We start from the raw sequence: 26,593 nt of genomic DNA, 5'->3' as shown, positions 1-26,593 counted from the left end.
CTTATTCCTATGAATACTATCATTTTTAGAAGTAAAGTATAGGACTTTGATCTCCTTCCACTATATGCTTTGGCGATATCACCGGTTCCACGTTAATGGATGGGCTGCTTTTCATTAATATTGTATTGGCCCTGCCCAAGGGGAGAATTTGGTTAGCCACGGCAATTTACAGCAGCTAATTGACCCTCCAGGGGGCTATTCAATTAGCCCCGAAGCCGGCAGTAAGCGGTTGTTATTTTTTTTCACGTGCCTCAAGCAGGTGAAAAAATTCCCGATTTGCACTCCTGTGAAAAAACATAAGTCAGTGAACTTATCATGGATTTTGTATTTTGGGGCGAATCACGTTTTTTTTTTGTGTGTTCAAAATAAACATGATTTTAATTGAATTGCGTAAGAAAAACGCAAAAAATTAACGCGTCTCTAATTGAAGCAGTGGAAAAGAGAACCTGGACTGACTAAGGAAGTAACTTACCACAATTTATCTCTGATATTTACCATCAGCATTTTCCCTCAAGACCATAAGTTGTGTAACTGAGCGATTTCAGCTCTGTGACTAATTACACATATGTTGTGTTTGAGCCTTACAGCTACTGTCTCCAATACAGGTCTGGAGACTCAAAGACTTGGGCGACCATTACTAGCAGTTGATATGTCTCTCTTTCTTCAAAGAATTCTATAATAAATGTTCGAACATTGTTAAATGTCATTTTATCTGTTCTTACTAAACATTTATCTGTTCTTACTAATTTCTGTATTTACGCTCATCAGTAGTATATAGTGCCACAATCACAGAGCTCTGAATTACCATCAGATAGATCAGTGGTTCTCAACTCCAGTCTTCAAGTACCCCTAACATATTATGGGCCTGATTCTGGTTGGATCACAACTGCGATTATGTACACTGTCAGACGATTATTGCGTTCTGCCCATGCGTATGCATCGCAGTGCGCAAACCAGTCACTGAGATCTGGACTGCGATAGCAGTGGCTACGCAGACCCATCGCAGAGTGATTGACAGGAAGTACCGTTTGGGGGTGGTGACTGGGGGGTGGTCAGCGAAATGCAGGCGTGCCAGTAGGTTTGAACGCCGTTGCAAGGGCATGCATAAATTATCCACTGCGATGGCATTCGCAGCTTGAGCTCTCACTGCGTACCGGACGGTTAGCAATTTGAGGTCTGACCTTGTGCAAGTGTGCGTGAGGATCCGATTGTTCTCAGTCTTGCAAAGTATTACGGATCTGTGTAAGGTAGTGTATGGCCTTATGTTGTGCTGCAACGACATAGGAATCGCAGTGTATTGGCATACCTTCGCAGTGAGATTGCATGCTTAATCACAACCGCAATCCAACCTGAATCAGGCCCCATGTTTTCAGGATTTCTGTCTGTGGAAATAGGTGGGATAATTACTGACCCAGCAAAATAGATCGACTTGCTTGTGCGTGATTTAAAGCTATTTAGAAAACATGACCTGTTGCGGCTGCTTAAGCTTTGGAGTTGAGAAACACTGAGACAGATAATTTTATTATTATTTTGATTACTTGTAGCATGAAAACCATTTTGTTATATTAGTGTTATTTAATTTGCTATTTCTTTTTCTTCATTTTGTTTTAACAGAGTTGTTCGGAAAGCACTTCAGTTGATGGACCCGAAACAGACCAAATGGAAACAGGGCCGGTTAATCATGTTGAAGAAGGAAGGTTGAAACAGGAATGTGATGCTGGGCTTCTGAATAAGGGATGCGAAGATTTAGGACACAGATTGTTAATGGAACCAAATTCGTGGCTATCGAACACCCCTATTCCCCAAGATTCTGGTGACAAAATAAATTGGGAAAATTCTTCCATCCTCAATCATGCTGCTACTATCAACAGTTCAAGTCTAGAAGATGCCAAAAACCTAGTAGCGTTCTCTGCTGTGGCCGAGGCTATGTCCTATGGCATACCAGCATCCAGGAATCCCTCAATGGTATCGGTGCAGCTATATGAAAAGTTTAATTATGAAATGAACAGAGAGAGCTCTAATCTCCCCGAAAGCAAAGCCCCATCTTGCCCTGAAGATCTAAATACCTTAAAGGCAGCTCTGGAACTCGCAAAGCATGGCATGAAACCACCTAACTGTAACTGTGATGGGCCAGAGTGTCCAGACTACTTGGAGTGGCTAGAGAACAAGATCAAATCTGCTGTTAGTGACCATCCAGATAGCTCACACCACCCACTGAGTCAAGTCAGCAGAGAGCTGGTGGAGAAGACCTACTCTAAAGAACAGGTGCTTGCCCTAGAAAATAATACAGCTAAATGTCCTTCTGGTGTCCTTCCCTTTTCTCAAAATGCATTGAGCATTGCAAAGGAGAAAAATATAAGTCTACAAACCGCAATTGCCATTGAAGCTCTTACACAACTTTCATCTGCACTTCCACAGCCAAACAAGGATTGCCCCAAAGGCGCGTCACAGACCTCTTTTGCTCCCAATGATCACCTAACCTATTTTCCGCCTGCAAAGGGTAACCATGGTCATATGTTACCAATGTCCTGCAATGACCTGTTCCAGAATCCTCAGTCCCAACTATACACTGGTAAAAATGCACTTCCCATGTCGCAGGCCTCTTGGCAAACTACGTGGGAACAAGACAAAAAGGCTACTTATCCAGAAAGGCAATACATTCCAGAGGACAGTCTCTCTCGTAGTGCTCCCATGCTGCAGAGCCAGACATCCACCCCACAAAAATCAGAATTTATGCAGCAATGGGATCAAGGACCAGAGCAACTAAAATTGTCTTCAGACCCCATGACTGGGTTGAAGCAGTTGCTTGGGAACACAGATGACTATATTAAGTCTGTGTTCAAAGGCCCTGAGTCTTTACCCCCGAAAGTTAAAAAGTCAAAAAGCTCTGTAAAGAAAGAAGCAGCAGAGTTTTACAAAATGTCACCAAATCAACATCTCGCTCAATTGTTCGAAGAACCAAATTTCCACAAGAGTACCCAGGTTGCTTTGCAGCAGCACCTTCACCATAAACGCAACCTCTTCGTAGATTCCAACCCCATGCAGGAAGGTCCACAAGAACAACCCAGCTGGTGGGTGCCAAACTCCCAAAAGGTTCCAAAGAGTGTCGATAAACCAGTAAAGGAGAGGAAAAAAAGGGTGCAGTCGCCTTCGCAAAAACAAACTGAGCCGAAAATTAAACCACCTCGAAAGCAAATACAGATTAAGAAACCCAGGCAGAAAGATGGCCATGCTGTATTTTTGCCCATGAGCCAAATCAAGATAGAAGACTTTCGCCGAGTTGAAAATGGAGAGAATCAGCAAAAAGAAAAGACCGATCAGTCTATTCTTAACGACATCAAATCAATGGTGCTTACACCACAGTCTGTGTTACAGGCTAATCTTGACCGCAGATATACTTTAAACACTCAGGAAATGTGCACTGTAAGTCAGCCGAATGATGGGCAAGCCAATGGCTTCTCTCTTCATGAAGATAACCGTTTTGGTCTAAAAGATACTTGCCCCACATCTTCCATGGATGATACCAACTCTAGCTCTGGACAGAATGACTCTATTGGCCAGCAGGCCAGTGCAGGCCATGCTTCTGTTCAAAATGATCTGCTTGATGACAAATTTGATGATTTATTTAGGCAGTTTGAAGCACAATTGGGTAATAGCTTCTCACTCCCAATGACCGAGATGCCCTCTCATAATGGTGAAGGTCCTCCAAAGCAAGCAATGTCGTTGGACTCACAGGCCAAACTACCCTTCCCTCCCCAAATGCTACCATCTGAACACTCCACGTGTCCAGCCACAAATTCCGACGCTGCACTTTCAGACATGGAGATGTCGCAGAATTTTGACAGTCTATTTCCATCAAGGCCTAAGCAGATCAAAGTTGAGTCTTCTGGTGCTATAACAGTGGTGTCTACCACATGCTTCTACTCAGAGGAGAATCAACAGCTTGACGGAACGCCTACCAAAAGTGATCTGCCTTTTAATCCTTCTCTTAGTGGGTTTATGGAATCTCCGTTGAGTTATTTAACTTCTCCAACCAAGAGTTTACTGGACACTCCAGCTAAAAGGGCTCAAGCTGATTTTCCAACATGCACCTGCGTAGGTAAGTACAATTGTTAATTTATCTGGAAAAGAGAAAATGTTGCACATAGATAATCCATCACACCACATGCAAAATATCAACATCCGTCTTCCTCAAAATTCTTGCCCCAAGCCTAATATATATGTACTCTGGTGAGAAGTATATTACAAAGTACTCCATGATATTTAGGGAACCTTAATATTACTCTTTTATTAAAAGGAACTGTAAACAATCTATTTATTTATTACCAGTTATTTATATAGCGCGCACCTATTGCGCAGCGCTTTACAGAGAATATTTGTCCATTCACATCAGTTCCTGCCCCAGTGAGCTTACAATCTATGTTGCCTACCACATGATCACACACTAGGGTTCATTTTGTTTGGAGCCAATTAACCTTATTTTTGGAGTGTGGGAGAATACCAGAGCACCAGGAGAAAACCCACACATGCACAGGGAGAATATACAAACTCCACACAGTTAGGGCTGTAATGGGAATCAAACCCACAACCTCAGTGCTGTGAGGCAGTAATGCTCACCATTACACGTGAATTATCTTCTGTGTTTCCATTCGCCAACCACTTGTTCCTATGTGTCTTATAGGTTGTAGACTCTTCCAGTCAATATTTTCTGAAGAGAAAAATTACGAAACCTATAAGTAGGGTTTAATTTTCAATTTACTTTTCAGAAAAATGTGTGCAAGTGATTCTACAAATATAGGCTCAATACTGTGCAGTTACTAAAGGTGTCTGGTGGGCCAAACAAAGTATTGTAAGTTGTAACGGGTACAAAAAATAAAAAAGGAGGTAACTTTACACATATAGACACATCTCTTTTTAATAACCCATCATGGTACTTGGAAAGCGAGTGAGTGGGCAGAGGGCCTGATTCAGAGCCGAACGCTTTGACCAGAGCGCTCGCTCTGAATCGGGGCCCTCCTCCATGAAAATGGAGCGTCCTCCTGGACGCTCGCATAGCTGTGGGTGACCACCCACAGCTTATGCGAGCGTTCATTGTGATGGTCGCGATGGCCAAGACCATCGCGACTATCGGGCTTTCGATGGAGACCCTGCGGTAGGGTCTCCCTGCTGCAAGCCCTGGAGTGATTTTGGCTCTATCAGAGCCAAAATCACTCCCACTGACATCACTAGTGATGTCAGTGGGGCCGGCTTCAGACGGTAGGCGTTCCCAGGGGAACGCCTCCGTCTGGCAGCCACGCCCACCAAAGGGGGCGTGCTGTCAATCAACATCGACAGCACGCCCCCTTTGGTGCGAGACCCGGAGCGACGGAGAGCCCGTCGCTATCCGGGTTTCGCGCATGCGCAGGACGGAGCTCCCTCCGTCGTGCGCATGCACAGTGGGGCAACATCGACCCGCTTGCGAGCGTCCTGCGCTCGCGAGCGGGTCTGAATGACCGCCAGATTTGACTGACTGTTCATTCTTTTGGCACCTTCTGCAATTACCAAATCTAAAGGTTATATGTCGGGACAAAAGGTGTGTAAATGTGGTATTTGATTGGCTGGTCTACACTACTGTCTCCTCTACTGTCCAATCAGAGGCCACATTCACTTCTTTATTTTAGACCTGTTCATTTGGAATTTCCTTCCTGCAGTGCTGATATCTTGCAGTTATCACAGCTGTTGTCTCACAGTGATAACTGCTGTGATATCCCAACTGATGTGCTAGATGGGCGGACTATTGTTACAAGGTGGACAATCTCTGCTGCTAACTTATTTACCAAGTCAACATCTCAGCCATAGACTTTAATAGAAATGTGTTCCTAGTGGTAATTTATCACTTTAAGGGGGAGATGTACTAAGCTCTGGAGAGTGATAAAGTGGAAAGAGATAATCTACCAACCAATCAGCTCCTAGCTGTCACTTTACAGGCTGTTTGAAAAAGTCAGGAACTGATTGGTTGGTACTTTATCCCTCTCCAAGGTTTTAGTACATCTCCCTCTAAATGTTTTTGTTGTCCGGCTATCTGCCTCGAAGCGCTTTGTTTTAATAAGCAAGACGTATTCTCCAAAAAGTATTTTCAGTATGATTAATGCTGCTATAAAATGCTGAGCACAGCGCTGTGCTTTTGCCTTCTCAAGCCCCTGGCAGTGACTTGTAGCAGAGAATGGGAAATACCGCTTCTCTAGAGCGGCGCCTGATCCGTCAAAATACTGCAGGAAATGTTTTGATGTCTGAAGTGTAATTTGCGTGACGTGTTTTCTCATTCCCTGCATTGTACCGTGAGCTTTAGAACTAACCTATACGTGTATTTACATCAGTCTCCTTTCAGTTTAATTTTTCTTCAGGTAAGTTGGGTGCAATGCGCCAATATAGGTCTTTGCATGTGATAGGGAAGCAAGGATGCTCTTCTGTCCTCTGTGACTGATCTTGTGTCGTATTGGTGAGATATCTGTGTGATGAAGAAACAAGTTGTTTTATTCTAAAATAGCCAAAGGCCTCAATATTTCGGGGAAGGGGCAAAGCCACCAAAACATTGTGCTATTTGTCAATGTAGGAGTAAAACTACTCCCAGAGAAGTTTTATTTTCCTTATTTTTCACATGTTGGTAAATGCAACGAAGAAACTAACCAAGTACAAGACACCCACGTGCATACAGCATAACCATAATGGGAATCAGTATGATTTACCGCCGGACCTGTGCCCGGCGGTTGGAATCCCGACAGCAGGAGGAAATCCCGATTGTTGAAGATAAGTATATACAAACCTAATTCTACCCCCTAACCCTAACCCTCCTTTAGGGTGCCTAACCCTAACCTTCCCCCCCAGTGCCTAAACCTAACCCCCCCTTCCCTGCCACCTAAACCTAAGTCCCCTGGGGCTGCCTAACCCTCCCTCCCCCTAGCCTAGCCCTAACCTCCCGGGGGAGTACCTAACCTAAGTCCCCCCCCGGGAGCCCTAAACCTAACCCTCCCCCATCCCCCCCCTTCGATCGAGATGCCGGGCGCCGGTCAAATGACAGGCGTCTATATTTAGACACCAGTCATTTAACCCTTGCCGGGATATGACAGTCGGGAATACGTCAGCCGGATTCCTGACTGCATACCCCATAATGTACATTTAAGAGTGGATGCCGAGCTTAGTCCAACCTCAGTTTACTTCAGTTTAATAATAGTGAAGAAATAAAGTTGTAAATAGGCACGCCATGAACTTGGTGTGGTCTTATTTCATTTACATTCTACCCCCACCCCCAATAAGAAAACAACGTTGAGAAGAGAGAACATGTAAGAGCCATAATAGTTTACGGGTCTAACAGCAGAGGAAATCCACGCCCAATCTTAGTACAAAATATGAAATAATGAAACTGTTTTACTTCCCTGGATAACTGGAAGTCTCTATTGTTTTCCCTCTTTATTAGAACAATGAGTAGCGATAAAAATGGTTCCTGTTCCATGCCATAAACATCACTAGCATTCACTTATGTATATCTACACATGCTAGAGTACGCTTCTGATACTGATGCTTCCCTGTCTCTCGCAGTGTTATGGGAAAACTATTTCAACACAACATTAAAATAACAAATTTACAAAGAGTTAAAAGTAATACAAGACTTGGGTCCCCAGATGAGCTGACATATATTCATGTTGTCACTTGGGCACTCTATAATACTGTACCACAAACCAGGAAACCTTCCAAGGGGTTAATTACCCGCCAGCTGCTCTTGCGTATCAGTGGCTGGCGTCCTGGTTCCCCGGCAACAGCCACCACTTGTTTACCACACGTGTTTTGTCAACCATTCTCTGAATCTGAACAGCTGGGTGGTGAGCTCCACACCACAGGCAGACACTAACCATGTGAAATAAAGTTTATATGGGATTGTAGCAGTGCATAATATCAGATGTCGCCTGCTCCCGCACGGAAGACTGCTACCTTGTGCTATGTACAATCAAGCTAGGAATCGCAATCCGAGGCTGCAGCCGCTCTTGATGGAGTCGCAGATCTTCTCGTTGGTTTGGTCTGCAGGAGACAGCATGCCACTTTCTGCCGAACAGCAGTTCTTAGAGTCGGTCACTGTTTATTTACAGTTGTCATTGTATTTAGAGCAGAAATCAGATTGCAGATGCGTCTGTTCTGTTCTCCAGGAAAGCAGGCCTGAAAAAAAGCCAATGTTTTAATAAATTGATCTTTGAGGGCATGGTCATTTTAGGCAAAGTCCAGATCCATACATTCTTTACATTCCGTCAGGCATTCTCACGCATTCAAAGTATTCTGCCGAGGCCCCAGTTGTACTAAAGCGGTTTCTTACACACTTGCACCAAGTTGATCGATGCTGCAAAAGAAGAATGTCAGTCCAGTGTTCAAGTTATTTACTAACAAAGTGCAGTAATCCATAGCAACAATAAGCAGTTGGCTTTGGTTAATGTGTTTTGATAATGAAAAAACGTGCTTTGAGCTTTGGACAGTAACTATCTGATAAGGACCATACATATGTATATGTTTGTATGCCTTCTCATGAGTCCTAGATCTGTAGGTGTGTTGCGTTTTTGGCTGTCAATTTTTGTTTAAAGCCCATGCCCCAGCTGCCTGTTGGGCTCCCGGTACCCTGCCCTTGCTGACTGCTGAGAGACGCCCCCTCTACTGACTGGGGCTCCTGTAGCCACGTTCTCTGCTGACTGTAGGACTCCCAGAACCATGCCCATTTTTGACTGGGCTTCTTTCTGCTTATTCTGGCAGGGGCGAGGGGGGAAGCGGGGGACATGTTGCATTCGGGAGCATGGCATCGCTAGCGACATCCTCAGATGTTTCTGCATGTACAAAGGATCTGAGGATGCGACGGACGACTGGCAGGAGTGCGCATCGGGATTGTGATGGTGTGTACACACTACACAATTTAAACGATTTGTTGTTACGATGCGTCTGAATCAGCCAAATCGTTCTAAATATCGTTTAGTGTGTACCCAGCATCAGCCTTGGAGAGAGATAACATGGAAAGAGATGAAGTACCAACCAATCAGCTCTTAACTGTCATTTTTCAAATACAGCCTGTCAAGTGACAGCTAAGCTGGGTACACACTGATAGATATATCAGGCGTTCATTGGAACAGTCGATATATCTATAGTACAGCGGCGGGTGTGTACACCTAATATATCTGAACGACGATCACAAAGATTGGAACGGCCTTGCAGCACAGCAGATAGCTGATATATCTGAAAGATATATTGGTCATCTGCTGGTGTGTATGGGTGACCCGCCGATCGCCCGTACACATGCTGCAGGGAAATCGCCACCCAGCCGGCATTTCGGGCAGATAACTTGCCAATCGTCAGGTCGGCCAAACAGCCGACCCATCGACCTAATGTGTACCCAGCTTTAGGAGCTGATTGGTTGGTACTTTATCTCTCTCCAAGGCATAGTACACCCCCCCCCAACCTGTGTGTGAGAGAGAGTGTGATAAACCTGTAATGACAATTATTGTAACTACCATAAAATTCTCACAGAGAAGACAATTTATTGTACATTGGAAATAAAGAAGATTAAACACTGTTCTTTTCAATTTAATCGGCTGTGCTAATGTAATACAATTATTTGTTAAAATACCCATATTTATAGTTAATAATTATTATTTAACACATGTTTCACAAGAGAAGTTGATACAAGAAGCCATTATGTTTATAAAATGGTTTGTCAATTTTTTTTTGCACTTTACAAAATGCTAGTACAGGTTGAGTCTCCCATATCCGTAATTCTATTATCCGAAATATTCCAAAAAACGAAGTTTTTTTTTGCAGCCGTGACATCATGACGTGCCCTGGCGTCATGATGTCACAGATTAATGACCAATCACTAGCAGCGTGGGCGTGGTCTATATGCCGCGCTCCCCCCACTGCAGCGCATGCAAGGCATTTCGTGACACCCGCCGGACTCCCCTGCAACACCTGATGGACCCTATTGCAGGACCCACCCCCGCCGCACATGCCGGGACTCACATGACACCTGCCGGACTTCACCCGACACACGCCGGATCACTCGCGACATCCACCGGACACCCCCGCAGCACACACCAGGCCTCCTGTAATACCTGCCGGACCCCTCTGCTGCACACGCCAGGCCTCCTGTGACATCTCCTGGACCCCCCTGCAAGGTATTCTGAAAACCAAAATTATCCAAAATCCGAAATGCTCCTGGTCCCGAGCATTTCGGATATGGGATACTCAACCTGTACAATGGTATCTCATCTTAGTGGGTTTTATCACTTCTGTAAGGAACTGTGAGCTACAATATATAATATATTGTCAACATTCTATTAGAAAGTATTTGATTGTTTGCAATGCATTGTGGGGCCAGATTAGGTGTAAAATGGCCCTATTGGCTGTGTAAATAGCAGCGTGTGTATATATGGGCATTTTTAGGAATAAAGAGCAATGAGTTGGTAGTCACTTTTGTTGTCATTGGATATTTTATTCCCTGGCAGTGCAGAGGCCATGCTATCAGTCCAGGGCTGATAAGGATCTGTCAGCAGGATTAAAGTGGGATGTTTGCTATGATGCTGTATACTTGGGTATAACTCAAGGTTCAACAGTTCAGGTAGTTGCTGTTTTGTATACCCAGCACTAAATCACACACATCTGCCTTCTGCTTCAGTAGTAAGTTGAGAGGTCAGGTTCTTTGAGGTAGCAGAATCCTTGAGCCATTATTAACAGCAAAGCTATACAAAATTCATTAATGTAATTAAGAGCAAGTACAGATAATATTTTAAATTATACAGTGGCTGTAAAAGTAGTTGCCCGTTTTTTTTAAAAATTTTCCCCCCACATTTTATTATCATAATTTTTTTTTTATTTGGGATTTCTTACCAATGATCCCAAAGTTCTTAGTAATGTAAAATAATGAAAATAATAGCTAAAGTATCTTCTCCATGGTCCCTTTGCCTCGGATGACGTGTGAGGCTTATCCCCTCGTCCGGTGTAGTGAACGAATGGGAAGTCTCCTCTTTCAAACTATGGCCCTGATTCAGAGCCGGACGTTCTGACCAGAGCGCTCGCTCTGAATCAGGGCCCACCTCCATTAAAATGGAGTGTCCTCCTGGACGCTCGTATAGCTGTGGGTCAGCACTCACAGCATATACGAGCGTCCAACAAGATGGTCGCGATGGTCTTGACCATCGCGACCATCGGACTTGCGAGAGAAACCCTGTGGTCGGGTTTCTCAACCGCAAGACCAGGAGTGATTTTGGCTCCATCAGAGCCAAAATCACTCCCACTGACATCACTAGTGATGTCAGTGGGGCCGGCTTGAGACGGTAGGCGTTCCCATAGGAACGCCTCCGTCTGGCAGGCACGCCCCTGGAACGCCCACCAAAGGGGGCGTGCTGTCAATCAACATCGACAGCACACCCCCTTTGGTGCGAGACCCGGAGCGATGGAAAAGTCCTACGCTCGCCGGGTCTCGCGCATGCGCACGACGGAGCTCCCTCCGTCGTGCGCATGCGCAGTGGGGAACATCGACCCACTTGCGAGCGGACTGCCGCTCGCGAGTGGGTCTGAATGACCCCCAATGTGCCCCCATAGAAGCTATCCAGCGATGCGAAAGATATCCCCCAACATGGCGCCCAGGGAATTCAGGGACCCATATTGGAATAGGGTGTTCCCATAGGCATTTTTATAATGGGTGCAAGGTGTGTGGTGCACACGGGCCCCTGGGTCCAGGGGAGCCCACACCGCACACCCTGTACTCACAGGTAATCATACTTTCCTCTCTGCAGATTCCCGCAGTGCTGTTCCGCAGCGCCGGATTGGCGCTGCAGAGCAGCAAACACTCACGGGGAAAATGGCGGCGGCCATTTTTCCATTGATCTGCGCAGGCGCAGAAAAGGTGTCCCCAGGAAAGTAGGTGCGGGCGCCATTTTCCCGGAGACCCGTGCATGTGCTGTAGATTCTGGCATGAAGCCAGACTCTACATCACTCAGTGCCACGCCGAGCCGCCGACAGAGAGGAAGGGGCCCAAACGGAGGCTGCACATGTGCCCCCTCCTCTCTTAAAACGCCCCTGGGTGTTCCCTATTTCAAATGATGCAGCCCTCTAGTAGCTGTTGTCTGGTGATCATTTGTGAAGTTGTCTATTCAGCCTTCTTGCGATCTAAACAGCCCATCTAGTCACGCCATGCCGTGGTGTCTGTAGCGCCGAGTGTCTTTTTTTGTGCAACTTTTTTACCTTCAAATGTGACTTGAAGAGAACACACAAGCAGCTTCTGCTGATTAAAATGTTATGCAGCATGCCTATGTTCTGTGTGTCAACCGCTGACACTGTAACGTAGCATTTCGGAAGCAGGCAGATACTGCCAGTTGACATGTAGCGCACAGAGGATAGATGTGTACATTACACGGCACTTGCGTTATGTGTAGGATAGAAGTATGTGGATACATCTGTATGAACCAATCTACTTCTAGCTTGTGTGTTTGTGTATATATATATATATATATATATATATATATATATGTGTGTGTGTGTGTATATGTATATATGTGTGTGTGTGTGTGTGTATATATATATATATATATATATATATATATATATATATATATATATATATATAAAAAAGAGGGTGTTAAAGAGACATGCGCCTGATAGTGTAGTAAATTCAGTAAGGTGATGATATGTGTTCAAAATTAGTGTGCGTACCAAAGAAAAGAACTTGAAAGCTTATCGGGGTTCCAATGGTATAGTTGATATATGGATGGGTAAATGGGATGTCATCTACTGGAACACCTTTGAAGAGGGCTCGTTCAAGACTGGGATAGAAAAGGTAATATAGCGCAGTTTGTTTTTTACAGAAGTAGCGAGACAGGACTACAATTAGCTGCGTACCATATATCGTAGTAAATCAAGCACGTAGTAAATACAACCAAGGTATCTCCCAGTATTCCTTTCCCTTCTCAATATTCCTTGGAGAAGTAAAAACTGCGCACAAGCAGCATAACCCAAAGACGCCCGGGAAACGCGAACGGGCGTCTTTGGCTTGTGCGCAGAATATTGAGGAGGAAAAGGAATACTGGGAGATACTTTGGTTGTATTTACTACGATATATGGTACGCAGCTAATTGTAGTCCTGTCTCGCTGCTTCTGTAAAAAACAAACATCTACATCCCATTGAGGGAACCACTATAGTTGTGCGCTGTTCCTACACACAACTTCACTATATATATATATATATATATATATACATACATATACGCACGCGCACAAATATTGGGACATTGACAGAATTTTCATATATTGTCCTCTATTCACCACCACATTGGCTTTGACATGAAACAAACAAGATGTGCTTTAACTGCAGACTTTCAGATTTAATTTGAGGGTAATTACATCCAAATCAGGTGAACGGTGTAGGAATTACAACGGTTTCTATATGTGCCTCCCACTTTTTAAGGGGCCAAAAGTAATGGGACAAACTAAACAATCCTAAATCTAACTTTCACTTTTTAATACTTTGTTGCAAATCCTTTGCAGGCAATTACAGCCTGAAGTCTGGAACGCATAGACATCACCAGACGCTGGGTTTCATCCATGGTGATGCTCTGCCAGGCCTCTACTGCAAATGTCAAATCCGAAGTCCCTTGCAGATAGATTGCAGCAGCTTTTCCACTAAGATTGGCCTATATTTGCTGTATCTGTTTTTGGTAAGCGTTAGTCCCTGGAGTGAGATAAGCAGCCACTGAGCAATGTTTTTTTGGCATGATGTGAGAAATGTAGCACCTAGCATTGATGGACCCTGCCTCTACATGATTAGTTGCTTTCTAAAGGTGGGTACACACTAGACGATATGTCGCGCCGATCTGCGGGATCGGACGACATATCTTTTATATCGTCTAGTGTGTACCCATGATATGCGTGCCCCCAGCGGGGCTTTAGCAACATCGCCTGTCTTTATGTTGGTGCCTTTCTCACATATAGGGTCTTTGTTTTGGAGGACCGTCTGCTTTAGACAAAATCACAGTGTAGCCCTATTCTCCCGATTTCTTTTCTCCTATAATGGGCTTGAGTGATCTGGATGGATTCTGGTTTCCTGCCGTTCCCCTGTTTACAGCGTGATAGTCTTGTCCTCACAGACATAATCACAGAGTGGACATATCACTGCCTCCTGCAAGATCAGTGCCCCCATGTCCCGCTGCTGTGACTGCTCCCATGATCAGATTGGTTAGTAAGCCAGGTACAGACGGACAAGCAGGAGATGTATTTTGAATCTGGCAAGGTGGTCATGCACTGTGTGGATTGATGGTTCCATACTGCGATAACACTGACCTTGGTCCTTTGCAACTGAAGTCACTGTATTCTCAGTATTTTGACCTATGTAAGGTCCCATCATGACAAGTTTGTATGTGGGAGGAGCGTCATCTGGGTCTTCATGAGGGCCGGGGTGTGTGTGTGACCTGGCCAGAGCTGCCCTGCTGAATGAATGTAAAAGTCCAGTGCCTCCAGCATGTAAATGAGGCAGGGAAGTCAGTGTGTGAACATGTTCCTGCTACAAGCAAGGCAGCGAGAATCCTTACTGAGTAATAGCGCTGGGAAAAATGCTCCCTCTAAGGTAGCACAGAACGTGGCAATAGTGTGACCTGATGCAGATTTGTATGGTAATCGCATCACAGCTTCCTCTTTGTGTACATTGCGGAATCGGGCCCCAATTCTGAATTATACTCTGATGATTTTCTGCAGTGTTCCCTTTCTATTTCATTGTATAAAATCTCTCCTCACATGCTTTCCATTGATAGGTAGCCTAGGTCACATGACTCATTGTGTACTACGCTAGAATGCACAATTGTAAGAGAGCAATACATTTCATTAACAACAGTAGCCTGTAGTAATAGCACGGAAACACATACCAGTGCATAATACGACACTTTGGTTAGTTTCCAGGAACTTTTAAACATTCAGCTCCTGCACATTTGAGGCACTACAGCAACAGTACGTTGATTGAGAGTCTGTATATACTTTCCTATAAATACCTTTCCTCTTCCTTCCTCAGCGTAGTAGACAGTCCCAGTACATGCGCGATCTCCACATTCCATTGCTGGTAATATGCTGGTGCTTCATACATACCACCCCATGGTACATTCAGATATATACTTATTATATAAATCTACCAGTACAGGGTTAGAACTCTTTCTGTTACCTAGTAGAGCATGGATAATACTGGTTCTTCAAGCTCAATTCACTAATGCCCATGGTGCTTTTTAGTTAAATTACCTTTGAGTTAAAGTTTGACATGTGTGACGAGTAATACGGGAGACGGTCATTATCCCTGCACGTGGGATGCCGGTGCTTAGAATACCAGCACCAGATTCCTGACACCTGGCAGAATTCCGCCGCCAGCATCCCGACAGCTGGCATGCAGAAGGTAAGTAGCGGGGTTAGTGACTCTGAGGTATTGGCAGGTAATAGAATACAAGCAATTATTTATTTGAGACCCTCAATAGTCAGCTCAAATACTTCATAGACCACACGCAATACCACTGTTCCTGATGAATGTCTGCAGTGTGGCAGGGTGCATTATCCTTCTGAAAGAGGCCACTGTTAGCATGAAGGGGTGTACTTGGTCTGCAGCAATGTTTAGGTAGGTGGTACATGTCAAAGTAACATCCACATGAATGGAAAAGAACCAAGGTTTCCCAGTATAACATGCTCAGAGCATCACACTGCCTCCATCCCATAGCGCATCCTGGTGCCATCTATTCCCAAGGTAAACGATGCACACGCACCCAGTCATCCACATGATGTAAAAGAAAACGTGATTCATCAGATCCAGGCCACCTTCTGCCGTTGCTCCATGGTCCAGTTCTGACACGTGCCCACCGTAGGTGCTTTTGGCAGTGGACAGGAGTTAGCATGGGCACTGTGACCATTCTGCGGTTACGAAGCCCCATACATGGCAAGCTGCGATGCACTGTGTGTTCTGACCCCTTTCTATCATAGCCAGCATTAACTTTTTCAGCAATTTGTGCTACAGTAGCTCTTCTGTGGGATGGGACCAGATGGGCTAGCCTGTGCTCTCCATGCGCATCAGTCACCCTGTCGACGATTTACAAGTTATCCTTCCTTGGACCACTTTTGGTAGGTACTAACCACTGCATACTGGGAGCACCCCCCATGACCTGACATTTTGGAGATGCTATGGCCCATGTTTCCAGCCATCACAATATCTGGCCCTTGTCAGTGTCGCTCAGAACCTTACTCTTGCCCATTTTTCCTGCTTCCAACACATGAACTTCAGGAACTGCTGCCTAATATATCCCACCCCTTGATAGGTGCCAATGTAATGAGTTAATCAATGTAATCCACTTCACTTGTCAGTGGTTTTAATGTTAAGATTGATCTTGGTGTATGTATGTAAATATATGGTTGTGGTATATTTTGTCAACATGCACAGAGGGGATGTATCTACCATCCTGGCGGTAGGGATGCCGGTGCTAGAATCCTGACGGTAGGGGTTAGGGTTAGGACACTTACCTAATTTGGTAAGGATTCGCCAGTCGGGACGCCGCTGTTGATATTCTGACTGCCGACATCCCGTACCCAACCCATATAGAATACTGACATTGTAAATGTTAATATGGTGACACTGGGATTTTGCATTGACTTTTAATCTATGCCAAACGCTAAAATGATGTCAGCATTCTAATGATGTGGACATCATGTCGGTGTCAACATATTAACATTCAAGTCTACAAATCCACTGCATACTGTGTGTGTACGTATATATATATATGTGTATATATATATTTCATATATACACACACACACACACACACAATATGTATGTGTTTGTATAAAAGACGCACACCTCTAGATTCTGTTTTGGGGGTGGCAATAACCCCAGATAACTATAATCTTTAACAGCCATATGCAGCATTGCAGGATACACAGTAAAGATTCACATAATGTTATTCCGCTTCCTCCCCTGCTCTGTCCTCATATATTTTACCCTTGAACTTGAGCCTGTGCTGCTATAAACGTCTGCATGAAGGGTGTGACTGTGTGTGCAAAACCATCCGTGACCGGATTTCTTCCCAGGAATGCTGCAGCAAAGACATCTGCTCTGTGTAAGGCATTCCTCCAGCAGCCGAGGGGGGTCAGCACGCAGTATATCTGCATTGCTGCATGCTGTTCTACAGTGCCACTCATCACTGTTATTAGCCCTGTCATACAATAAACACAGAACATCTCTAAGCGGTTGTGGAAGAATTACAGGCTTTATCTGCTTATGTCACGTGTGTGCATATGTTTGTCAATAAAAAAAAGCAATATGTCTGTTTTTCCTTTTAAGTTTTTTTTTATTGTAAAATAATGTCTATTGTATGTTCCAAAAATCCATTATATTACCATATAGTATATACAATTTTGCTAATTATTTTAATACAGCACTAGTATATCAATGATATGCTATAAAAGACCTATTCACACACTGCATAGTTAATAACAGTGTAGAAAGCAGTAAGTGTATATTTAGTGTATGTGTAACACCTCCATGAACTGAACAATGTGTGCTGCGTTGACAATATTTTTATATTATATTACATATTAAGCACATTTAGAGAAAGATACAATAAGTGAGAAGTTTCCGTCGGAACCTCCAACGTTAGTATGATGGTGGTAATGTGGGCAGGATGACCATGCTTGTCGCTCGCATAGAGGTGTGGCAACAACTAGCTAGGGAGATTCCCGCAGTGTGATGTTCCGATGGAACCCTATGCCTAATTTAATATGCCCCTTTCATTTTTTTTCTTCCTATTACAAGTTTTTGAGTTTGAATTTCTATGTTGGAAAACTCACCACAACAGGCTTAATAACATAAATACACTTTTTCCGAATTCTTCTCATAAACACTACCTAATGGACGTAAAATGGGATTCATTTGGTCATCTTGTGGAAGAAAATCAAGACGATTAACTAATGGTTTGTTACAGAAGCAGTCCGCACACTGCTTTCTCTCCCTGCCTCGCGTGTCGGTAAAAGTTTGAAATACATGTCGTTAGCATGGGTATCATGTCAGTTGGTTCACAATTTTTGCTTTGAGATCTGCTGCTGCCAAGGGTTACGAGTTGCAATGTCCTGACAGACTGCGTCTTCATAAGGGCCCATACCTGTATACCACAGCAGGGGGCGTAATGCCCACAACGGGTACAGTAGATGAGAGCAAAGGGATTATTCTAGATGATCGCTATGAAAAATGGCTGCAGTGGAACTTTTTTTTTATTATTATTATTTATTTACATCTATAACCAATAAAGTGAACCTGTTCATTACACATTAAATGGAAATATGAAAACAAAGCAAAAACTATTTTTTCTTTTTCTTTTTGGTAGAATTTCTTGACAGCATGGAGATTCACAGCAGTCCCTCATAATAAACTCCACAGAGAAGATGCAGGCTGCAAAACCTCACCTGCTATTCATGATAAGAACATTTCATATTACAGCAATGCTAGTGATCTTGCAATAAACACCTCATGCCACCTGTCTATGCAGTCACTGGCGTGGTCCTGCTATATGCGTAATGTGGCAGAGCGTTCTTTCTTGCAAGGTTAATGGCCTATCTGTGAGCTAGCCATCATGTATTGTATAAAAGAGACATGACTTTAGCATTACTGCCCGGCTTTACTCCACCTGCCACTAGACCTAAATGTGAGATCATGTGATTAACAGGAAGAGCCATGTGAGCAGTCCGGAGCTTCCCAGGATATTGCTAATGTTGCCATGTACCTATTTTTGAGGTGGGAGGGGCCAAGGGAGAGGTCATACTATCAACCGTACACGCTAGACAAACAAACAAAACAATTTATACTGCAAGACCTGAGGTGACACACACACACCCTGAAGCCCTTTGCCCACTAAATAAAAATAATCACATCAGTATGTCGGCATCTGAGTCATATATTTACCTGTGGAGTCCAGAGTCTCTCAGACTTTCATTATAGATATTGGATTTATATTATCTAATGATGTTGTCTTCTATTCAGTGATCATACAGTAGTTATCCAAGGTGTAATTCTATCATACGTAAACTTTACTGCCACAGGAGTTTTCTATGCTCTATGGATTATATACGTTATGATGCACAAAAAATCCTTCTGCTTTTATTAAAATGAAGGGCGACTGCCTTGTTGATTGTTTGTCCATAAAAAACTGCAGGGGATTTTAATAGACTTCTGGGAGGTGTATCTATTCCCAGTACTCAGGGGTCTACCTGTACTGAGGGACAATTAAGCAGTAGTTTCAGGTAGCACCCTGGAAGGTAACAATATGCTAAGGGGGAGATTTATCAAAGCTTGGAGAGAGATAAAGTGCCAACCAATCAGCTCCTACCTGTCCTTTTTCAAACACAGCCTGTAAAGTGATAGAAGAAGATTGGTTGGTACTTATCTCTCTCTAAGCTTTGATAACGTTTCCCCTAATTTTCTTTCAGGAAACAACTGAATTTGCCGTTTTAGCTCGGTGGTATAAAGTGACAATCTACATATAATAGTTTTACACTTATCATAGAGATTTATACAAGTTATTATAAAGGGTGCCACACTACCATGAATGTGTGGGGGCACACCACTGCCTTGTATTTGGGGCTACTGCTTTAGGGGTCTATTTACTAAGCAGTGTTAGCAGACAGAGTGAAAAGTGATGTCTGTGATAAGGTACCAGCCAATCAGCTCCCAACTGTCATATCACAGGCTGTGTTTGAAAAATGACAATTGGGAGCTGATTGGCTGGCACCTTATCACTTTCTTATCACTTTTCACTCTGTCTCCTAACACTGCTTAGTAAATAGACCCCTTAGTGTTATAGCAGAGGAGAGATCCAATGCACTAACTGAAATATAACATACTTCTGATTGGACATGCACTGTGTCTCTCCATGGACTCCGTTTATGAGCCGCTACAATGCGGACGCACATTGCTTTCTCACCATTTTTTTTTTTAACCCTTTAAAACAATATGAGTGTGGCATTGCGGATCCACAAGAACATGCACATAGTGGGAGGCCTCAATGACATACTGGCTGATTCACTAAGCTGTATTCCCCTCACAACGATATTACCGTGCAGTGTTCTAGGTAATAATCTTTGAACATTATAGCTTGCACCTCATTTGGAAAGCAAATATGACCCAATATTATTATTAACTTATATGTACAAGGCACAGGATGCCACCTTACAGTGATAACAAAAATAAAAATTGCACAAGTATATATAATAACATTAAAAACATCAAAAACCAATGAGAGTGAATGTGTGTGATGATGATGGTGGTGGGGGGCATAGAAATTAGGATAGAGAGACTTATTAAGGCCGAAAGTCTGATAGAGCGAGGGAGTGAGTTCCATAGTAAAGGGGCAGCACGGGAGAAATTTCAGATGTAGGAGAATTATTGGAGTGGTCAGTGGAGGAGCGGAGAGGATGAGAGGGAGAGTGGAGCAATGAAGGACTTTGTAAGTGAGGAAGAAGAGTATAAGCTGTATTCTGTGGTGGATGGGGGGCCAGTGAATCCATTTACAGCGTGGGGAGGGAGACACAGAGCAGCTACAGAGGTAAGTGACACAGGCGAGGCGTTCATTATAGATTGCTATGGGGAGTGAGAGGAAAGCCAGAGAGGAGGAGATTACAGCAATCTAGACAGAACATGAATGAATGAGAGGTTTGGTGGCATCTATGATGATTAGAGGTCTGGTTCTAGAAATATAACGAAGGTGGAAGCTTCAATATTGTGAGATAGACTGATTGTGGGGCGTGAATGAGAGGGAGGAGTTGAGGGACAGAGGGGAGTGTGGTGTTGTCAGCAGATAGTAATAGTCGGGATGGTGAGTGGGTCCTAGATGGAGGTGAATACAATAAGACACTGAATATAAGAAAGTAATGCTTTCATTATTATAAATGCATGTAGAGACAGCTGCACCTTGTGGCTCATTGACAATGCCTTCCAAAGTCCAAACCACCTCCTTCATTTGCTTAAACCAGGGGTAGCCAACCTCGGTCCTCAAGAGCTACTAACGGGTCACGTTTTCCAGACCACCTAGCTGGTGCACAGGTGTAGTCATTACTCACTAACACATTTGAAAAGATCCACAGGTGGAGCTAATTATTTCACTTGCGATTCTTTGCTGACACCTGGAAAACATGCACTGTTGGCTATCCCTGGCTTAAACGTTTTCTTGTTCTCCTACAATACTGCTCAGTTTATCCAAATGTATATATTAAATGACTCATGAGAGAGTGGGGATATGAAGTAATATCACTTGGGAAGCTTTTGATTACTGTGATCAGAGTGAAATGGGCTTCTATGCAGCAAGAGCTTCAGCACCATCCGATCCTTTTGCAAGTTGGTAAATTAACCTTCTCATGTCTCATTCTTCATTTGCCCCCAACTGCATTACACAAAGGGGGTCTTATGGTAGGGACCCTCATCAATGTATTAGTCTATCAGAAGCAGGGTTTAAAAACCTTATTAAATATTATTTATAAACCATAACAGAACATTAATCCCACCAGCCATATTATAATAAGGAAACGTAACCAAGCATCAGAGTTTAACGCGTCTCTGAGAGTCAGCATTGTTTTGTTTAGCAAGACTAATACTACCCAACGTCTTTGGTTTCCATCCTCATTTAGGAATGACATGATAGCATAGAGGCCAGCTCTGTGGTATTTTGAGCAATCCCAGTATTTGCGCTGCCATGTCTATGTATGGCATTTTACAATCATATGGGAGGTGAGGGGTAGTGATGGGCACCCTCAATCATTTAGAATCCAATGCTGTTTTACTCAATCATCTTTTCTCTCACATGGAGTAATCTTCCTATATACATTGGCTGATTTATGACAACACATGTCGCAACATATTTCCTATACTGGGACATTGATTAACTGTATTGGTTCACAAACTTTCTTGAATCATGGCACCTTAGAGTATCAGCGTTATTTTCAGGGCACCAGTAGGTCAAAAATTCCTTATTGAGAAATTCAGTAAAGATTATTCAATGAAGTAAATTGTACTTACTTGTCATCCTAAAGGTGCCCATGCACTGTGCAATAGGCACCTTGCTCTGCGATGGATGGCCGACACATCGGGCGGTCCCCACACATGGAGCGATCCGCTGCCCGATATGCCGGCACCCCCCAACATAGCGCTGCATGGGATCGTACATCGCATCCCCAGATCAGCTGAACATGCAGAAAGATCTGGAGGTGCGATGTACAAACCCACGGGAGCGTGCACTGGCCTTTATCATGCCCACACGCGGTACGATATAACTGGTTCATTTACGTGGTGGTGGACAGGGCTGTGCTTCTGTTTGTCCATATATTTTATGACTGGCAGCCTCCAGCACTGGTTTTGCCTAGCACATTGACTATAAAAAATTCATATGACCCTGGACTACCAACCCGTGGCACCCCTGCAATTGCCCTTCGGCACCCCCAGGGTACCATGGCACCCAGTTTGGGAAACACTGGTTTAAAGGATCATACGATAATATTATAAACACTGTGAATCCAAATTAAAAAATAAATTGAGATAAAGATGTTATGTTAATATTTTATTTAAAACACCGATAACAGAAAACCGGCCTATATTTAATTACAGGTTGAGTCTCCCATATCCACATATTCCGAAATACGGAATATTCCAGCATTACTGAGACGGTGAAACCTTTGCTTTCTGATGGTTCAATGTACACAAACTTTGTTTAAAGCACAAAATTATTAAAATACAGTATAAAATAACCTTCAGGTTGTATGTATAAGGTGTATATGAAACATAAATGAATTTCATGTATGTAAACTTTTTTTTGATGCACAAAAATATTAAAAATGTTGTATAAAATGACCTGCAGGCTGTGTGTATAAGGTGTATATAGAACATAACTGTTTTCTGTGTTTAGATTTGGGTCCCATTCCCAAGATATTTTATTAGGGTATATAAATATTCCAAAATACGGAGTATTCCAATATCTAAAATACCCCTGGTCCCAAGCATTTTAGATATGGGAGACTCAACCTGTAATAGATTGCAAAAAAAAAAAAAATTTTTTTTATCATGCTAGTGCAATTTTTTTATAGCCTAAATACGTTTGTTAAAATGAATGTGGTTGAAATAAGACGTGGAAGTCGGGAGGTCAGAGTTCATGTTACTTGGCTGCGTCTTAAAACTTTATTGCAGTGATTTTATACAGGATCGGAAAATTTGTAGGATGTGTTAGCAGTAAACGATGCACCTTACAAGACATAACTATGGGCGATCTACATTTGTTTGCTAAACACGTTTTATTGGACTATCAGTGACCTCATATTTTACAATTGAAATGGTCGATCCACTGTTTTTTTCATTTCAAATGATGTAGATGGCCAAATAATGGATAATACAATCAAATTACCCGGGACATGTTCATCCACAAAGATCAGATTGAAGCTAATCTAAAAGTGTGTATAACTATCGCACGGGGCATGGGCAGAAAATGTGTATGCAGCAGATATTCATTGTTTAACTTAAAATCTAATAAATAAAATGATCAAATGTGGGATTTTCATGTTTGCGTCTCACACGTAGATCTGTCATTCTCCAGAAATGTTGTTCACCCAAAATCAAATATGAGGTGTTTAGCCGGCATTAAGAGAGGGACAAGGGGCTTAATTCTTGTTTTGTTGGTAGAGGTCATGTTGATGCATGTGTACGTTTTGAAAGATCAAACACAGCCTGCTGCATTACTGAAGTAACCGTAGTAAGGACACTACCATGCAGTATCTGTGGATGGAATAGCAGCCTCATCTGTGTCTGTACTGTACATTCCTACACACGGATGCTGCTATTTTTACAGTGACCTTTAAATTTAATGAGACATGCCCGGCACATTTATTTGAACTGTAAAATAACAGAGATCCAAACGCACAGTGCTTCATATATGATTGCTACATAGACAGCATGCTGACCATGATCAATAACTTATTAAGACTTATGCAGCACAGACGGTGTAATGGTTAGCATTACTGCCTCACAGCACTGAGGTTGTGGGTTCGATTCCCATCACGGCCCTACCTGTGTGGAGTTAGTATATTCTCCCTGTGCCTGTGTGGGTTTCCACCAGGTACTCCGGTTTCCTCCCACACTCCAAAAATATACTGGTAGGTTAACAAAAATTAACCCTAGTGTGTATGTGTGTGTGCATGTGATAGGGAACATAGATTGTAAGCTCCACTGGGACAGGGACTGATGTGAATGGCCAAATATTCTCTGTAAAGCGAAAGAAAATTAATTGTAAATGTGAGGGCTTATGATAGGACAAGCAAAATGCTGGGGCTACCGCCATGGGGCGATTGAACAGCATCTGGTTTATGGAAATGTGGGCAAGAACTCAAGGCTCATCAAATTCACTAGAAACCCTTGCCCACTTTTATGTTGTTTTTGGATGCATTGAACATTCTAGGTTAAGATGTGATGCTTGTACATGCTGTTACTATTACAGGACATGTTTATGACCAATGTTTTATTTCTCCACAGAACAAATAAATGAGAAGGATGAAGGACCATATTACACTCACCTCGGGTCTGGACCAACAGTGGCATCGATTAGAGAGCTAATGGAAGAGAGGTGAGTTGGGCCTGTATGGCTTCAGTCTCTGAAAACTATATGGGGGTTACAATTAAATGTTGTCTTGTTTTGAGCAAGATAACCTATAATGCTGATTGCAATGTGATTTATACGTGGAACGCTGTTACATGTAGCGCTAGCTTTCCCCCCCAACATATCTCTGTTCTCTCCTCAGCTCATGTAACTCTCAACTGTTCCAGAGCTCTCTAGTGCTTCTACTCCCTCCCTAGCAGTTGTAACACTCTATTTTATCGAAGTTTCTGTAAGAGTCTACTTCCGATTCACCTCCTACGTCTGTTACCTACACAACTCATGTAACCATCTGTTCTAACTTTGTCTGAATATTCTTTCCACAGCTCATGTAACCCTCCTATACCTGCTCAGCTCTTCTTTTTTTTTCAAAATGTTTTTATTTGGGTTTTCAAACATTTTCATAGAACATGCAATATTTTTCAGCATAGATACAATAATGTATTTGTTGTAATACAGATTATATGAAACTAAATATTCTTGTTGTTATACCTGCTCAGCTCTTCTAACCATTTTCTTTTCTCTACTCCTGTATTTTTCTGCTTAAGCGCCTGTATTTGTCACTAACACTTACTTTGCTCCCCAGCTCCAGTTACCCTCTATATCAGTAGTTCAAGCAAGTTTCTGCTACCCCTGCACTTCCAGTAGCCTCCTACTCCTGCTATAGGAACCCACTTCCAGTAACCCACTACACCAGTAGCCTTCTACTCCTGCCTCTGTTATATACCCCACTTCAAGTAACCATCTATATATTAGTACCTGCAGCAAGTTTCTGCTACACCCCACCTCCAGTAGCATTCTACTCCTGCTCCAGGAGCCCTCTGTTATATACCACATTTCCAGTAACCATCTATATCAGTACCTCCAGCAAGTTTGTGCTACACCCCACCTCCAGTAGCATTCTACTACTGCTCCGGGTACCCTCTGTTATATACCCCACCTCCAGTAATCCTCTACATGAGTACTGACAGCAAGTTTCTGTTACACCACACTTTCTCCAGTAGCCTCCTATTCCTGCTACAGGAACCCTCTGTTCCATATCCCACCTCCAGTACTTCTCTACATCAATACCTGTAGCAAGTTTTTGCTATACCACACCTACAGTAACCTCCTACTCCAGGAGCTGTCTGTTCCATACCCCACCTCCAGTACTTCTCTACATCAGTACTCCGGCAAGTTCTGCTACACTCCACCTTCAATAGCAATCAACTCTTGCTCCAGAAACTCTCTGTTCCATACCCCACCTCCAGTAACCTTATACATGAGAACCTACACCACACCTTCTCCATTAGCCTCCTTCCCCTGCTCCAGGAACCATTTGTTCCATACCCCAACTCTAGTACCCTCTACATGAGGACCTACAGCAAGTTTCTGCTACACCACACCTTCTCCAATAGCCTTCTACCACTGTTCCAGGAACCCTCTGTTCAAACCACTCTTTACCCCAGCTCAAGTTACCCTCTCCTTCATTAGCTCAAACAAGTTTCTGCTTTTTCCCCTTTTACAGTGGCCTCCTACTCCAGCTAGGTAGCCTTCTTGTTCCATCCCCCAGCTCCAGTAACCTCTACTTTAGTAGCTCTAGCTACTTTCTGCTTCCTCACCATCTTCAATTACTTTCTGCTCCTGCTTAGTAACCCCTAGTTCCATCCCCCCAATCCAGTAACTCTCTGCTTCATTCATTTGCTGAAGTAAACCTTTGTTCCTTCCACAGCTCCAACAATCCTCTCTTCCTTTCCTAGCTTTGCTCTCAGGGCACTATAGCTATTTGCTTCTTTCCATGCTCTCCTCCTCAATGTATAACCCCCTGCTCTCTCCGCAGCTTCTGAATCCATCTACTTCTTGTTACCGTCCAGATCCTGTAACCCTTTGCTCCTTTCCCTCAGCTCTAGTGCTTTGTATGT

General features: G+C 43.3%; 1 protein-coding gene across 1 annotated transcript in view; it reads left to right on the top strand.

Annotated features, from left to right (window-relative positions):
* Window positions 1-26,593, top strand: part of TET3 (tet methylcytosine dioxygenase 3) — an 86,719-nt gene that overhangs the window by 35,292 nt on the left and 24,834 nt on the right. Inside the window, exons 3-4 of the mRNA XM_088470847.1 lie at window positions 1,615-4,099; window positions 24,572-24,662. Coding sequence (XP_088326973.1) covers window positions 1,615-4,099; window positions 24,572-24,662 — 2,576 coding nt within the window. The remainder of the gene's footprint in view (window positions 1-1,614; window positions 4,100-24,571; window positions 24,663-26,593) is intronic.

The sequence above is a fragment of the Taudactylus pleione genome, unplaced genomic scaffold (genome assembly GCF_031769625.1).
Source record: "Taudactylus pleione unplaced genomic scaffold, aTauple2 ptg000105l, whole genome shotgun sequence".
NCBI lineage: Eukaryota > Metazoa > Chordata > Amphibia > Anura > Myobatrachidae > Taudactylus > Taudactylus pleione.
The sequence above is the reverse complement of the archived record's forward strand: the minus strand, read 5'-3'. Positions and strand labels throughout refer to the sequence as shown.